This window comes from Gasterosteus aculeatus, chromosome 9, assembly GCF_964276395.1.
Source record: "Gasterosteus aculeatus chromosome 9, fGasAcu3.hap1.1, whole genome shotgun sequence".
NCBI lineage: Eukaryota > Metazoa > Chordata > Actinopteri > Perciformes > Gasterosteidae > Gasterosteus > Gasterosteus aculeatus.
Window position 1 is genome coordinate 16354477 of NC_135696.1, and position 18064 is coordinate 16372540.

Genomic DNA, 18064 nt, shown 5'->3' on the forward strand with positions numbered 1-18064 from the left:
GCTGTTGCCATTTAATCCATGGTTGGGTGCAGCTCGTCTTATAAGCCTCAGGCTTTCCGCTTTCAGCTCATCCTGTTTCCTGTGCAGGGGACGGGGACTATGACTTACTAACGTGATAACATTAGACCGCAGCAGCATTGTGCAGCAATATTGATATATAGAGATATAGAGCTTCTTATAGGGTCAATCTGACCCAACTGCAATCAGCTGGGCTGTACAGGTCATTACCACAAGCACCACAGGAATAAACTTCACAGACAGCCTTATAAGGATACACGCAGATGCAAATGTTTACCCTGCCGGCACAAACATTAAAGGCAGCAGGGTCCTCGGAGCATGATACATGCCTGGTTTCCTTTGAACCAAGACAGGCAAAAAAAAAAAAAAAGGCGAGGCGAAGATGTTTACACTGGCACATCGAACGTGCAGACAAAAGGTATTTTGATGTTTGCGATGATGGTGTCAGCTTTTGCACACATGCAAGTGGCAGGTGCAGGTTATTTTCTAACCAGAAGTCTATTCCGTGGATTAAAGAACGATACTTTAAAATCATTTGCCTCATTTAGCAGTGAGCCGTGAGGTTTGTTTTAGTTCCGTGAGTTGAGATTTGGAAAAACAATAACTTGCACCCATAATAAGTTCATAGAATCTTCTGTTGCCGTCTTACCTTCGCATACAGTCCAGAGCCCGGATGAAGAAGTCCTTGCTGAGCTGGTGTTCATCACGCAGGAGGGCACACTGCTCGAGTGTGACAGACATGGATGTCCGGTCTTTGGCACTTTTACAGCTGGTAAACCTGATGCCATTTAACCTTCGGCAGATCTAGAGGGAAGCGCAAAACAAAAAACCACGAAATGTTAACATGTATCACTAAAAACAGAATGCGGCAATCCAGATTCAAATTGAAAAGCTTTGCCTTGTTTTTACACGTGCCTTTTAACACTTTAAATCTGGTCTTTTATACTTAAACACATGTGTTTGTTCCTTTTCTGTACATATTAGAACCATGAGAAGATAGCTCATGGTATTGGCTTGTCTAATAAATGGAATGGAACTAAAAAATATTGCAGAAAAAGAAAAGTAATACCTCATAAACCCTTTTGCAACTATTACAACATATTGCCACAATGACACATTCATTAAGAACACCAGCACAACGCTGCTGGCATGGCGGCAGATTCTTAGGCTTGTTTTAACAGTTCTGTGAATCACATGCAGAGTCAAAATATGGCTGACAGCCCATTAAAACCAGATAAAAGGTCAGTAGCGATACAGTATCTTCTTCCAAAGTCAATCCATCATACTCGGGCTTCCATTAAAGCTCATACATGTCAAGAACCTGTGCATTGATATGAATGTATGTATTTTCTTTTTTTCTGTTCTTCTTTCTTCTATATCAACATTTTCTTAAGAGTAACTTAATTGACACAAATTCCGGATGGGAATATACTGTATAAGCATAATGCTTCTGCCTATATATACCTTTATTACATGCATTGTATTGCATGTAATGACTGAATAAACACGCCAACTAGCTAACTAACATCTGAGGGTTTACAGATCACAGTTACTGGGGAAGTGTCTCTATGGGGTTGAGAGAAAAGACTTTCTCTTGACAAGGACTTAAAGTTACAGTAGCAACAGCTCTCACCGTTCCAGCAATCCATAGTATCTCCACATTCTTTCTCTTCTTCGTAACTACATTCTGGCCCAGAGTTTCAAGTAATTCTTTTACATCAGTCTGCGTCCGAAAAGACGGTAGACCTGTTCAGAGAAAGAATCGGAAGCCATTTATTGCCACGAATGTTACACACATTTGTCGGTTATTGGTGCGATATGAGAATAAAATAGAATTAAATAAGATGAAGTTAAATAACATCAAAATACACAAGCAAAATTGAAACAACGTAAACAGATTAGATAAGTACGTCGAAACACGTATGTACTTATGTTTCCGAGGTGAGAAACCACTTTGCAAATTTGGCACAACTGCACTCGAGACCACGAGACTCGCGGTGCTGCAGGCACAGCAGTTCCAGCATTTTGTCATTATGCCAGAGAGAAAAGGAAAGGAAACTTTTGTGCACTCACATTCTAGTGGCACCGTTTCAGTTAATGATTTGTAATACGACTCCAACGTCTCAAAGTTCCTCTGGTTTATTCTTTCTTGCAGGGAGATATCTCCGAACCTGCACGTGGAGGAAGAGAATGAGGTCATGGAGCAGTTTTGCCAAGATTCTCAAGAGAATATGTCCAGCTGAAAAAAAACAGTTATGACATATGAAAACATGAGTAAATGCCACATTTTTAATCTGTGAGGAAGAGTGAGTATGCTAGTGACACTTTGAAAGTCTCCTGCACAGATCCATTATTAGAATTTCTATTCTGGATCATATATTGGCAGATAAGGAATAAAGAGAAAGCCTTGCACCGCTCTGGTCTTTATAATCTGATAACGACCACACTGGTTGTCCGTGAATTCGACAGACTGGTTCGAACCACGGCCGCGGTACCTCTCGGCTATTGTTTGCTGTTCGTTGATGCCCACGTTGAACAGCACCGGGAACACTCGTAGAGGCTTCCCCTCCTTGATCTCCGCTGGCAAGTTCTGGAAAACTAGTCTCGGTAATGGCACTTCCACGGTGAAGTGGTCTCTGAGTACAGGGAAAAAAAACACAAACAGAAATTCAAAACCCTTTCCAACTCAGTAGAACCTGATACTTTTTGGAAGTTGTACAATCCGACACTTGCGACAGGCCTGAGCAAGCTATTCTGAGAGAGACGGACTGAGAGCGTGAGAGAACGAGAGTCTACTCGGGTTGGACGTGTTATCCCAATCGGCATGGAGGGGCAAGAGGGATTTATTAATGAAACTCGGGATAAGGGCTCAAATCAACTGGCCGGCATGCACGTTTATGCACAAACAAACTGTTTCATATCATACACACGTAACATTTATGATCAAGGAGCATATTACGAATACTCTGTTGATCCATGGCCAGTGGTTTTTATGGACTTTTATTCACACGCTTCACATGGGGGAAAGATTTTTAAACACTTCTGACAGATTCGTCAATATCCTTTTTGGTACTTTTACAGTACATACTAATAGGAAATGTTTAAATTAAAATGTTCTGACCGGTAAAAACCAATATGAGCATTCTCTGGTTGGGTTTTCTAAGAAAAAAAAAACACTCAAAACTAAAACATGATAATGGAATTAACTGCCGGATTTTAATGCCTGTTAAGATATTAAAAACTGACAGTTGTCTGCACCTGTTCCTTATAACGTAGCTAATATTGGGTAATGCCAAATACTCGCACCTGCTCAGTCATTCGCTACGGCTTCACTCAACGGACTCATTGAACATGTGAGATTCAGGCAAAGAAAAAGCAACAGGAGAGTCGGTCTCACCGTCGGCCAAACACTAAAGGCTGAAGGTCCCTGAAGTCGTCTGTCTGGGCCTCTGTGATCTGGAACAGGACTCTCTGCAGGTCTGAGATTCCAACCTCCATGTCCTCCAGCATCCCAATCTCCTCACCTTAATTGGTTCAACAAAACAACATTAACACTGGAGGAATCTTTGCTCGTCAAATGTTGTTTTGGTTTTAAAAAACGTCGGAGGGTTAAAACCGAATCAAATCCATAAACTTCCCACATTAAATACCGCAGAGGCGTTGATTTCACCAAAATAAAGGGCTCAAACAGTGGCTGTCCTGCAGCTGTTAAATCTGCTGAACAATCCATTTCCGTTCCTTGAGAGCTGCACCAGCAACTTTGGAAAACTAGAACGAGACAGAACTTTGATCTAGGGAGGTCACTTTCATTTAGTCTCTAGCCTTTATTTATCTGATAAGAATCAATTGACCCTCTGCTCAGCCTTCACCTGGAGCACTTTGTTGATCACATAACAATAAAAGTGCAATAAAAAAAAAAAGCGGCGTCACATTCACGCATCACATTACTCAGTCTGATCAAAATTCAACCAAACCACTTTTCAGGTTTTGTATTTTCTGGAAAGCAAAATAACGGCTTTGTTCACTGGAGGTTTTGAGGTCGCCGCTTCTTGGAAAATGTACTCACTGTAGGTGCTGAGGAGACTCTCAAACTGGGCCACCAGGCCGACCAGGTGGAGCTGCCTCAGGAAGCCTTGGTCCTGCATTCCTGCATACAGCCTCATGACAAAACCACAGGCGAGGGCTGCGAGCTGTCACACACACACACACACAGGCACACAGTGTGAACCTCTACACAAAAATGACAGTTTATCACTTCAGAATAAATTTAACAATTCAAAGGGGTTTTGTGTATTTATGCAACTGTTTGAGTTTATGTGGCGATTTTGTGTCAGTTGCCCTTTTGGACCACAGACCACAAATGATTTACTCGAAACATTTTCGAGGGATGTTCTGGAGAGATGAACTCCCACGGGTAAATCCTCAAGGACTATTATCTCAGCCTGGCTACCTACTGCCTGGCTGAAGACCACGTCCCGTCTCTGTTGGAGGAGGAAGCCCTGTGGAATGCTGCAGGCTGCCTCCTGCAGGAGCACAAAGGTCATGCCTCTCCTGGCCTTCTCCACCACCTCCATAACACACTCCTTTAACTTGGTCACCGGTGCACACAGCTGCTCCCTCCAGGTGCCTGCAGGGAAGAAGAGGCGGGGGGGGGGGTGGGGTTGGACAGAGATATATAACCGGTGCTGTCGTTGAATTTGAATATGTCTTCACTCTTGTGTTGTCTGCCAAAAACAACACGGCTCGGCTGTAAAGTGAAACCGGTTCATGTTTGCTGGGAAAAGTAAGAGTTAATCAGAACCAAGAAAACGTCAAGCTGTTTAAAGAACCACGGTGAACTAGTGAAGCACCCTGACAAAAACGTCACATATATAAAGTTGAGTGATAAAGAAATAAAAGTGGTACACACAGTACAGTCAAGTATTTATTTTATGGTTTGGCAAAGCAAACTATGGTAGATTATTGGCTAATGCATGACATCACGTTTGTGCCTTTGAATCAGTGAATTCACTTACTTCACGATCAAGTGGAATGTGTTCTTAAGAAAAACACGCATAACACGTACAGGCTGTATGTGTGTCTCAAACCCCACCTGGCCAATGTGGTGCATGTGATCCTGCAGCAGTGGAAAGCAGAAAGGGCGGGTTGAAGCGGAACTATAGGAAGGTGCGGTGACTTGGATTATAAACAGTATTGAGTATGCATACAGAATCCTTTCAGTATGCATTATTTGGTCACGCAACAAACTCCAAACCTCCTTAGATGCAGCAATGGTAGGATTTACAGGCTATAAAACCGTGTGTATGCACTTCCTCCATCTGAGACGAGTTTGCGATGATCTCCTCAGTGAGTCAACAGGGGGCAGTGTTGGTTTAATTGTCAACCAAAACTAACTGCCTGTGGTTCAGCTTCAACATATTTAAAATTTCTGGTGGTGGGAGAGAAGAGGGGGGAGACGCACAGGAGCGCAGTTGGATTCCACCAATAATGTATGGCACATCAGCACGGCGCTCGCCAGAAAAATCACATCTCATTGTGCAAACACCGCCTCTGCACAGAAGAAGCAGAGACAGAACTCCAGCTGTCATCTCCTCGCCAGCCCACCTGTCCAAACATCAAAATCCCCCCCCCCCCCCCCCCCTCGCCCCCAACCGGCAGGAGATAAAGCCCCTCTCATTATTCTGTCCATGTTTGTATTTAGACAGGCAGATGACCACTTGCTGTGAGCCTGTCCAGCGTCGTAATAAAGGTGTTCAGAGGCCTGAGGGATGAGAGGAGGGGGGTCAGCTCGTCTTTCAGACCCAACGGCGGGTAGATGGCCTTCTGTTTGGCTGCCAGCTCATTTGGACGCATAAACACATGCAGAAAGTCATGTACACAAAATGATACAAACGCGCACTCACACACGCTGACAGACGCAAACACACACACACACACACACACACACACACAGAGCAATCCCCCTTGTCGCCTAGTCACAGTAATGCTGCTGCTCTGCGGGCCGGTTGGCAGCAGCAACAGACCGGGCACTTGTCTGGACGCAGGCGCCAGGCAGCGTTTCACTGGACGGAACGGGGGACGGTCAACAGCGAAAGGCTCTGCATATCAAACATCGCTTTCATCGGCTCTGGCAACAACGTGTCCTGTTGCGAATGCGTAAACATCAGGGAGTCCAAGTTGGACCAGAGTCTTATTTAGGCTGTTCATTGACTTCAAAACAATGACTTTTTAGGGATTTTTCCTTCCGTTGGAAATGTACATACATTTAGTTGAGAATATTTTTGGGGGGTCAATAAGTTTGCTTAGCATTATGCTAAGATTAGCTTTAAGCTTAGTATTAGCCAACAATAACGATGGATGAATTAAATTTGCATTTGACTACATATAAAGTTACCTAGGTTGGCTCAAAGGATCAGTTTACACTGCAGAGAACCTTTCATCACCAAAACCTCAAAAGTTGATGTTGCATAAATTCAAGAAATTCCTTCCGGACTTTCATGAAACATCACGTTCATGAGAATAGACTGGATGACCCAAACACATTAAGCCTCGCCTGCACGGAGGCATCAATCCAACTCTAATTTGATTCCAATGGAAAGTAATGAATTACAAACTAGATCCACTCATCCATTATTTTCTAACCACCTATCACGTTCGTGGTCACGTGGAGCAAATCCCAGCTGACATTGAGCGAAAGCAGCGTGCAGACTAACAGACGGAGGCCGACAACCATTTGAGCCGACACTCACACCAACGGGCACAATTTAGAGTCATCGATCAGCATAAGCTGCATGTCGTCGGACTGTGGGAATAAGCCAGAGAACCCGGGAGAACCCCCCCCCCATGCTGACACGGGTGCCTCTGGCTTTGACGTGACAGTGCTCACCACTGCACCACCAACACCCTACTAAGTGTGTCAAATTTACAAACAGGTTCATTTTAGTTTTAAAAGAGCTTTGTTTAATAGTTTAATAATTCATTATGGGGGTTTTTTCTGCAGCTAAAGAACGAAGACAAGTAGTAGTAGAAGTACAAAATAAGATAAGGACAAAACTGGGACATCCACTAAGATTTGATGTGGGTGAACAACAAATCCCACAAACTGACGCTAACCGCCACCTAACGCCGCTCATAATGACAAAGCAGCATCACCTTTTTTTGTTTACACTGACCAGCCATCATCAGATGACAAGACATTCCACTCCAAGTGAGTCAGTTATGTGCAAAGATTAAACCCATTTACGGCATTAACGTAGCTCATTTACCGGGGTTGTGTGAGATGATGACATCCGCTAGCTGCTGCTCAGGGACCGACTCCTGCTTGCTGTTGTCTTCTTCCAGGAGTTTATCCACCATGGCGATTACACAGTTGAGACACTTGGCCACGTTGGCCCACACCCTGTCCTGAAGGAGCCAAACGTACAACCAGCAGTCAGATCAGCGTCACCGATTAGATCTTTCTCACTCTGTCTGGTTTAGTTTGTGTGTGTGTGTGTGTGTGTACAAATTTGATGATCCAAGTGTATGTGGATCATTGGTGTGCAAAAACCATGCCAGGCTCCTGCGGTCTGTGAGGCCGAGGCCTCACACGCAAGCAAACCAACTGTCTAACACACTTTAATGAAAAGCAGCAGCATTACTTGTTCTGCAGATATAAGTCATGCTCTCTTGAGAAAGCTCATCCAGAAAGGGGTTGTGTTTGGTATACAATCAAATGTTTGGCCAAAAATGTTCATTTCTCCATGTGTGTCTAAAAATAAATGAAAGCTAAAACAAAAAGTAGTCCCGCCTACCCATTCCTCCTCGTCGTACTCCTTGTGGTGCGGAATGGAGTCCTGGTGCTTCAGCGGGCCGCCCTCGCCTCTCGTCGTGCTCTGGGATCCTTCCACATTGTTACACACGGCCGCGTTGTCAGTGATGGACGTGGCCGGACTGTGACCCGGGAGTCCCTGCGCCGGGCTCGGGTTCTGGTCGCTGCCCTGCAGGACGTGGCCTTGATGTTGGCCTCCCTGCGCCGGGTTTTGCTTCTGGCTCTTGGAGACGTATCCGGGCCGCGCCGCGTGCAGTGCCAGTAGCGCACTCTTGACCAATTCATCCTTGAGTGTGTGAACAAATTGTTCCGTCTGTAGCAAAGGAAAAAGACAGATATTGGGGGGGCGAGGGGGGAGAAGACGGACACTGTGTGAGAGATGTGGGGAAGCGTGACAAATTAAAATGTAGCCCTGGAAAAGCAAAAAGAGACGGCGTAAGTGGGGAGAGATTATCGCATTTGCAGGGGTAAGAAAATACAGGTGGAGGTAATCTATGAAGTGTGTAACTATTTACAGAGGAAGGGAAAAAGGAACATTCTTCCACCATGAACCAGCTCCTCTCCATTACTGCAGCGGAGCTGGGGAGCGACAAAAACAGCAACAAACAACAAACAACAAACAATTCAATTACTCCTCCTCCTCCAGCCGGCTTCTCCGAGGAGCACACCTCCTTTGATCTCAAATTCACCAGCTACTGTTAGTTGATGATGATGATCCCGGTGCCAAGGAGCCTCGCGCTCGCCGCCGCCACTGCGTGAAAAATGATAAGGGCTCTCCGGAGTAATTGAGTTAGCACTGCAATAAGCAATTTTATTACCACGGCAAAATGCAATCTAACAAAACACGAGCCAGGCCCTCCGTGCAGAGGAACCCGTGATGTCGTTTCTGTTTTATACACACAGTTGAAACACAAGCAGCCGCTTCCCGCGGCCATGACCAGCGCTGGCCGCAACCCCTTTGTGGCGAATTTGAATTTTGAATTCCTTGATGTTGAAGAAGAAGTTTTCTAAAGTAAATCTGGTTTCAGTCATTCAAAAAAAAATAGATAACATATATATATATATATATACATATATATAAATAAATAAATATATATATATAGCAAGCGATGACTGCACTTAAAACAACATTCTATCTGATTCGTGGCCAATGGAATTGATTTGCTTGGATCCAAATGAGTTCCATTACTCGAAGTCGATGATGTGCTGAAAATCGATGGGAAAGACGGTGTGTGTGATTAGCTAAGGACGAGCCCTTGTGCTGCTGCTGCACACAACCGTACACAAAGAAGTAAACATCCATGTAAAGATCAAAAAATCTCCTACGTGAAAGACGAGCTACACTTGATTGCGTAATCAAAACACTTTTCAAAATGTAGATTTGCATTCCAATTGAACTCTGCTTATCTGACCTCAATGTTAATTTGCAATCTGTGAAGCCATGTATTATTCATCAACATTCCCCAGACGAGCGAACAAAGCCCAACATGAAATCTGGGTTTTATTGGCACTTATCAACCACAGGATGAAATAAGTCAGGGATTTGACAATGTATGAGTAACTGTCTTTATGACTTATTCTTCTATGCAAACGAGGCATTGGTTTCATTGGAAAACAACCCATCATTCGATCACACTCTTCAATATTCAGCCAGCACCATGTTTCATCTCGGAACAGGATCCACAGCGAAGTGCAGCGAGCATTTTAATGACACGCTGTACACCAGAATCCATATAGACACTCAAAATGTTCAAAATAGAATTTCACAGGTGCTTTCCTCGGGCAAAGGAGGAAAGCACCGCGCCGTCATCCTCTTACCAGGAATAAACTCATGCAACTTTGCTCCTCCCAGCACAAAAAAAATGTCTCCCGAGTGTAGCTCTTTCCCACCTGCCGGTTTGAGAGATCAGAAACGCTGAAAATCCCCGTTGCTAGTCTTTCTTCAAAATATCTGCTGATATGATTTTGACTGAGCAGTTGCTCAAGTCAGAAAGTGCCTCTGTGGACCTATACTGCAAAAAAACACGAGTGATCTAAAAAAGAAAAAAAAAAACCTGAACTCGGAATGGTTTCAGATAGTTTTACCCTGAAGGATGAGTTAAAAATAGAGCTTTTTTTACTCTGTATAACTTCATTTCAGGGAAGTTAAAGGAGGCTGCGTGAAGAGAGCTGGTCAGATTCCAATAGCACTTGGCTGCCAGGACACTTATTCACAACTGCATGCATGACCTCCACACAGCTTATGTTCTCACAAACGGTCAAACCTCAGCTCCTCCCAGGTAACTATTAAGATGGAGACGTTTAACTTGGACACAGCTGGAGGGAAGGCAGATGTGTTGCAAATGGTCGTTTCACTGGGAATCCCACCCAGAGGGAAGTTATTATTGCCATCATCGACAGAACACACGTACATATCAGACGTGGCGAGTTCTTCATTATCGTCTCATATTCTGTGAAGGGGTGAGTCACTGTTTTTACTGAAGAAACTTTAAACGCATCGCAGTGACACTCTGAAATGCACCTGCCTTTATTTGTAGGTACGGAAGAAGGATTTTAAATATGGGCAGTATGGAGTTTGTTTTTGGTGAAGTATTTATTTCCATCGTTGATCATTTGTCAATTACTTATTATTAAGTAATCAATTACTTATTATTAGGTAATTGTGTTTTGTCTATTAAATAAACAAAGACAAAATGTAACACATTTGAGAAATGACTAAAACACTCAATTTAAAAAAAACATTGCAGGTACCTATGTACAAAAAAATTGTATATTCACCAGGCTGTTTCACCCTGTTCCCAGGCTTTGTGCTAAGCTAGGCTAACTGGCTGCTAGTTTTTTTGTATTGATGGACAGATATTGTCGAGGGATATTAGTCTTCTCCTTCTCAGCAAGAAAGCAGACAAGCACATTTTCGAAATTGCCAAATTATTTCTTGGATGGAAATTACGTGTGTGTGCACAAGTAAAAATGATTCTGTGTGCGTTTGGGAAAAAAAAGCAGAGATTTTCTTTAATAGAGGACCAGATGTGGAGGAGAAAAAGGAGTTATTGATATCAAACGTGGGATTCATGATTGGAGTCTGTGGGGCTTGAAGAGAGTGATGTCACTTGAACATGAGCTTTTAGATACCGATGCAGAAGCAGTTTCCCACCTCCACCTCGTCAACACACACACACGCACACACACACACACACACGCACACACACACACGCACACACTGCTTGAGATTTTAATCAGAGAGCCGCCCTGCATGTGCTGACCAGGCCAGGGGTTTACTTCCAATGTGTGCGTGTCTAATCAAGGATGAGAGGAAGTGGTGACAGTGCGAATGTACCAATTAAGCGGGCTGATTGGGCTCTATTCCACTGTGGCAAAAACAATCTCTCACACAACAGATTGCAATCTGACAGCACCAGATGTAATTCATTAATTATACCGATAAAAACGCCTCAACTCCATGCTGCTATTCACTTTTGGCATTCTTATGATGAGTTATGGTCATTAAAATCTTTTTTTCCCCCCCCAGAGTTTCTTTCTTTCCTAAAGCAGATTTTCCGTTTAAAAAGTTATTTCTAGAATTAAAGAACGTTGTTGTTGTGGATGGGGGAGATGTTGGGGGGGGGGGGGGGGGGGGGCGTCTCACCTTGTCAGAGAGGTTCTTGAGTGCGTCCCTCAGTCCAGGGCAGGAGTGCTCCTGGGCAGCCTGAAGGAGCTGGTCCGCTAAGCCTGCGATGAGGGGCTGGAGGAGGCTCATGGTGCTGAGCACCTCCTGGGCTTTAGCTGTGTGCTGTGGGGAGTAGTAGATACACTGGTAGGCAGTGCTGAAGCTGTGGAGACAGAAGAAACACAGCAGCGCTTGTAATGGACGTGATATTTGAAAATAAACACGCCATTCTCTTTCTGGGATGAGACGGTAGAACAGTTGTGAATCCCATGTTTGTTTATCTGCTTTGGGTTTTCTTTCTGTCCACCAGCGTTTGCCAGAACTAGCAGAGTGAGAAGATATCATATTTGATATTTGAGTATTTCTATAAACAAAGTGTGAGTAAAGAGTTATTTACTCGGTGAATCTTAACTCAAATGACTATTTTTTGTTAACTATTGCACATTATTTATTGCTATTAAAGAAATAGTGGGTTTTTATTGACTATACACTATATTTACTCTACTTTTTCTGCCTGGAAAATGCTTTCCAGGTATTCGGCATGAACTGTCAAATTGAAACTGAAGTCCAATGTCAACCCATTTTCTCTTTATGAATAATTAATCGCTCCTTCGTTTCTAGGGAGCTATTTAATCTCAGACAAAAACACCTTTTGTCAGTTCCTGGATTCAGGGCAAATCACTCCAATCCAATGTTCTCCTTCGGGTAAAGTTCCCAGTGACTTTCAAGGAGTTTCTGCTGACTTCCTGCCATCAGATGTGAGCGTGGAGCGAGGCGGCAGTCATTTGCAACCCTCCCAGCTAGTTTAGAGTCGGCTCTGCAAGCCTCTATGTAGGCCAGAGCCCAGAGCCACATCCCGAGGCATAACTGACATAAGAGAGAGGGAGAGAACACTCTATAGAGGGAGGGAGGGGCCCATACAAAAGGGGCTGGCATAATACTGTATTATCTGCAGCGCTCAGCGAGGGTAAGAGTGCTCCCTTTGCAATCTGCCCCGGTGTGGGGAAGCGCTACCTGGTCTATCGGAAAGTGTGAAAAATCTGAAGGCCTTAAGAAATTCGGCGTAGTAGGTAGTAGCCTGGAAAGCGCGTCGGCAACTTTCAAAATCTGGGCCTTGTCGCTACTACTAATGAGCTCCCGGGAGGACCACCACCCACCGGCTCAGGGGTAATCAAAGGCATCACTAAACTGTGTGAAATACTCAACCACACACAACACCACCACCACCGCCGCCGCGTCTACTTGTTGTAGTTCGGTTGCCCCCTCCCCCCCTCCCCCGCCCCCCACCCCAATTTCACAAGCATGCCTCCAAATGCTGCGATTTCAGTAACCGAGAAGGACATAATTGAATAATCTGCAACAAACCCCTTTTACCCTCCGCGAGCTTACGTTCGTCTGACTACATTACGCAGAACTATAGAGAGAAAAAATAAAATCCCGAAGGGCCGCAACAACGGAGGTACTGCCGAAGGAAAAAAAAGGAAAAAAAGTTGCTGGAAGAGGACAATGGCTCCAGCCCTGTTGACTTATAAGTACAAATCCAATCCCATTAGGGAGCCTTTGCAGGCAATAATGAATGTTAGGAAGTGCTACCTGCTGCCAGACGACGGAATTGATCCCCTCTAAGGCTCGCTAAGGCAAGGAACTTTAATTGTCTCATCAGCAAGGCTCTCATTCCAAATGAATATACCATGAAAAAGGTAGAAAGAAGAAAGCATAAATCGGGATCTGCAAGCTTGATGAAAAAAACAGAGGTGATGTTTCCCGAGAGGAGCTGATTGCCATTCCATGCCTTGGGTATGTTTTCCATCCCTTAAGTAATTTTGCAAATTGTTTTAACAAGGTGCCAATAAAACAGGAGATGGATGCAGAATATAATCCAATACAACAGCCCTGAATTCCCTTTGTGGATCTTATAATATTCATCCTTTGTTGTATTATGAAGGTGGGGACTGAACCCTGGGGTGATGTCTGAGGCCATAGTTTGTGTCGTTGTCAGAGTTCAGGATATTTTAATCAATAAAGCAGGAAGTACTTCCGCCTGTCTGGCCTTTGCCTTCGCAGGACTTCAATTCAGTCACAGCCTCAACCTGATGAGAGCAAACGTGAACCTATGAAAGGCGTCCGGCTCCACAAATACTGCTCCCACAACTTATTATTTATAGTTTATTTGATGGTAGAACTAATATTGTGTTACGTTCAGGTTGCTTTTCTTTTAAGTGAATCAATTTGGTTGTAATGCAGTTGCAATTTGATCAGACCTTTGTGAGCATTTGATTGCAACGTCTTTTGTTTCTTTTTATCTGCACTGTTCACAAAGAGAGAGATAAATCCTTTGATCATAAAAATTAAAAGTTAGATGGCTCTGTTTTTATTATATTATATATTATATTAAAGTTAGCAAATTTCCTCATAACATAGCATATACGTATCTTATTGATATTCATAATGTGAATGTGAACCACACCACAGAATACACACTTTCGCAAAGGTCTGCATTGTATTTATTAATATTTATGTACTGTATCTGTCTTTGACCAAAGAGACTCATTAAATTCACATATATAGTATAGAGAATTTCAAGGGAACTGGCTTTCATGTTTTCCCCCATTATGAAACAAACTAAGGACTAGTGCTTTAGTGTAAACGTTGTCTTTTGAGTGTTTTAAACGTATAATGATGAGTAATACAGATTTCTTGCATGCTCATAAATCTGCACGTGCATGCAGAGGCTTTTTTGTGCAGACTATGTGAAACTACCTCACACAATGCACATAAAGTATATGTTAGGACTCATTGTCTCATTATACTCATAGTGACAATCACAGCTACATTCACCTACAACCACCTGCCTGCTTGTCAACAGGGGGCACCTGTGTTTTGTGATTTTGTTGTTACACACAAAACCTTTTTTATTCATGTCTTCCTAACCCGTAAAAAAATTGGAAATGCGTACTCCAATTATGGCACCAATTCCTGAAATCCAAATTCATTTGTGCAGCTTGCACATGTGATCATAGCTGGTCATTTAACTGTGCTGGTTAAATTTAACAGCCTTGTGTTGAACGTTTTAAACTCCTCTAATGTTGTATTTATGGCTCACATCCACTTTCATCACGGTGATATTTAGATAAAGAGGTTTTTTTCCCTGTTTGGCAGCTTTGACGCATGTATGCTGTCAAAGCAACGTATTGATTACAAAGAAAATAACAAATCATCACACAAAACAACGGAAGAAGCTGCTGGATATTTTATACGTTCAGAATCACAAATTCAGCTTCACATATTTGTGCTGAATTACAATGAAAGTCTCCAGCTCCAGAGAGAGAATATTAGTTTGCTCATCCTGACTCCCTCATGTCTGTGTGTCACAGCGGGGGGGGGGGGGGGGGGGCAACGCTTTTACAAACCAACTTACTGTACTCCATCGCCCCATCACGCAAAGTCACGTGGACTCCAACAGATTACTAAAACTACCAGTGTGTCCAGGATGAACTTCGTCCTTTGTTTTTTCCAAAATGATCAATGGGACTTGGCTATAGCTGTAATGACAGGGAGAAAACCGCTGGGCCCAGCGGCCTAATTAAGCCAGCATCTCCAGCGCATGGCTAATTAATAGTGGGGAGGAAATTAATGAAGAGCTTGCGGCATGCTGCTGACAGCCAGCAGGAGAAAAATGCAGCTACGTCAGCAGAGAGGCCTGCAGCACTGCAGGTGAGTGCCAAAGCCTCCTCCGTCATTTCGACAGCGTGCTGTAATCACTGTTCTTACACCGGGACACTGACACACAGCCGCAGTCAAAGAAACATACAGCGGCTGCAGATGCAAGCTGAGACATCTGATCTGAAACCAGCTTCTTAACAGCCAAAGTCCATCCGTCAGTGAGTCTTCCACTGGGCGCTGATTTCATGTCAGTTCTCAGAGCAGCAGCCAAAGCTTCGCTCGGTTCAGACACAAACTGGGAAGCCCGAACTGAGAACAGATAAGCCTCAAAGCTGCTGCCAACACACCATCGCCCACAGAACTTGGAGCGGGCCAACTCCAAAGAACTAAGAAGCTGCTGTCCATCATCATGACCCGAGTCCTAGACACCGCCAATGTCATGTCTCATACACACACACACACACACACACACACACACACACACACACATGCACAGCAGTGCTGGTGAAGTTATTGCGTTGGACAACGTGCTGTAAGTCACATTAAATGTGAACATTGGACCCAAGAGATTGTGTTATGTAGTTTATAAGTGCTTTGTCATTGTGCAGTTGGCCCTGGCGAGGTGACAGTCCTTCCTTCCCCTCTGTCACAGAATTCAAAGACACGTGTCGAGACAAAATCCACTGCCCGGTTTCTGCACCAACTAAGTACATCTGACCTGAAAACAAGGGCCTGTCTTGACATGAAGTAAAGTAAAAAAAAACTAAAAGACTATAAATCTCCCATGCTTCCATCATCGTGCAATAAAAAAACAACACACATCTTCAGTACAAGCGGGACTCATAAGGTCTCATAAGAAAAAAAAAGAGTGGCGTCGACATGCAGATTTCCGTAGATGAATAATTTAAAAGAGGCTACGAATGAAACATTAGACCACCTCAGCAAATCCGCAGCCAGGTCTACAGGGTTCAATTAAAAAAGGATAAAAATCCCGGGACTTTTAAAAGAGCCATTTAAGTGGGACTGCATGCATTAATGATAGATAAATGCTCTTGCCCTGTGTGTACACGTGGACGGCTTCTGGAGGAAGTCTAAATGTACTTATTGATTAAACTCTCTTCCGGCCCATCCTAAAGGAGACAAACTACATTCTCTGGTCATTGCCGAGCCCGGCCAATGCAGCTTTTTAATGGATCTGAAAAGAAACCCCCCCCTTCCCCTCTCCTAGTGTCCAGCGAACAAAGACATATTGCTCTTTTATTGCCCTCATGGTAACACCTCTGTGCTCAGCCTCCCCCCCCCTCCCCCATCTCTCAATCCTTTTCCATCTTCTCTTTGATGAATTAATATCCCATTGAAAGGGCCAAGTCCCACATCTTGCCGCTTTTTTCTCTTTTTAATCAAATGTGATTATAAAAGGCTGCTTCAGATAGGCGATGAGACACACTTGGAGAAGTATAATCAGTGTCTGCATACGCGCGCACGCACACACACACACACACACACACACACACACACACACACACACACACACACACACACACACACACACACACACACACACACACACACACACACACACACACACACACACACACACAGCAATGCAGTTCAAAGAATTGATAGAAAATCTGTGAAAATGAGGGAAATGTGTTGCTAGTTCATGACATGTATGTTTGATCTTCTCGGATATGCTGACTTTCACACTGGACAAAGTGACTCTCAGCTGGACTTGCGGGCACGAGTGCAGAGAAGCCGTCAGGTCTCTATGAGCTTAATATTTGGTCAGATGTCTACTGTATGCATAATAAAAGCTTATTATACCATGAAATAATTAAATTTCCCCATCGAAAAGTAAACCTTCAATGGCCTCCGAGAAACCCGTTGCAGGTGAAACATGGGTGAGCTGGCCAGTCGGACAATTGGAAAAATGAAGCCACAGTGACTCATTAGCCAAAGTCAAATATGAAACAAAAAGGTCCGTCTCCCCGGAAGAATCCTTCCTGAAGTCGTATCTGTCGCTCAAACAAAATGATCTCCCTTCGGTGAATTCTCAAAAATATGCTAACGCACTTCACGCCAACAGATGAGACTGACCATGTTGAGCGAATTCACTCGCGCACTTTTCTCTAAAAGAAGTCCTTACTTTGTTTCCTATTAGCCGCACAGGCCACCAACTATTTCCCCATCGACTTATACATTTCATACCCACACCTCAGCCCTCTCCATCTTGCCTCTCCCTCTTTCTTCAGCTGCAAACCCTGTAACTAATTGGATCTGGCATGGTCTGTAATGACTTTGCACTCGATGGGGAGCTTTGGAAAAAAAAAAATCACCCCTGATTTCTTCTGGCATCACTCAAGTGACCACATACTGAACTCCGGCGGCATATCACTCGGTCCTCCGCGCGAATGGCAAAGACGGCAACATTTACAGGATGCTGCTGGTTTCCCAGTTTTGAGGAAGTCACATGCATTTGTTCATTTTCAGTCAGTGTTTGTGCTCTTTGTATCTGCAGTGTGCGTATAGCACAACAATACTTGGGCGGACGCATTTTGTTCAGTCGACCTTGAAGTGTTTGTAGAGCCAGCGGGTTCACCGAGTAAAAGAAACACAAGTAATGTTTTTTTCCCCCCCATCAAGCAATCAAGCAGAGACACGGCCACAGTTTGAACCCAATCAAACACAAATCTGAGAGACTCCCTGAGTCAGTTAGACCGGCAAACTGGTCTGAGCTAGTCAGACTTCACTTTTGGTATTGTGAACTTATTTCGCCGCAATAAGGATTGATCATCGCGGAGCTATTTGTAGACTCATTTCTGCCGGTCATAAATTGACTTTAGATGGCTTTTCAATTGCACTCAATAAATCTCATACCCTCTTTTTGCAACAATACCAGCACCAGA

General features: G+C 43.8%; 1 protein-coding gene across 12 annotated transcripts in view; it reads right to left on the reverse strand.

Moving 5' to 3' along the window:
* inpp4b (inositol polyphosphate-4-phosphatase type II B) overlaps positions 1-18064 on the reverse strand; it is a 90272-nt gene that overhangs the window by 2864 nt on the left and 69344 nt on the right. For all 12 annotated transcript variants that reach the window (XM_040185634.2, XM_078109105.1, XM_078109106.1 and 9 more), the window contains 10 exons: positions 11475-11658; positions 7812-8141; positions 7284-7422; positions 4473-4645; positions 4085-4208; positions 3416-3542; positions 2514-2654; positions 2092-2189; positions 1652-1764; positions 668-822 (listed from right to left, as the gene is read on the reverse strand). In XM_040185634.2, coding sequence (XP_040041568.2) covers positions 668-822; positions 1652-1764; positions 2092-2189; positions 2514-2654; positions 3416-3542; positions 4085-4208; positions 4473-4645; positions 7284-7422; positions 7812-8141; positions 11475-11658 — 1584 coding nt within the window. The remainder of the gene's footprint in view (positions 1-667; positions 823-1651; positions 1765-2091; positions 2190-2513; positions 2655-3415; positions 3543-4084; positions 4209-4472; positions 4646-7283; positions 7423-7811; positions 8142-11474; positions 11659-18064) is intronic.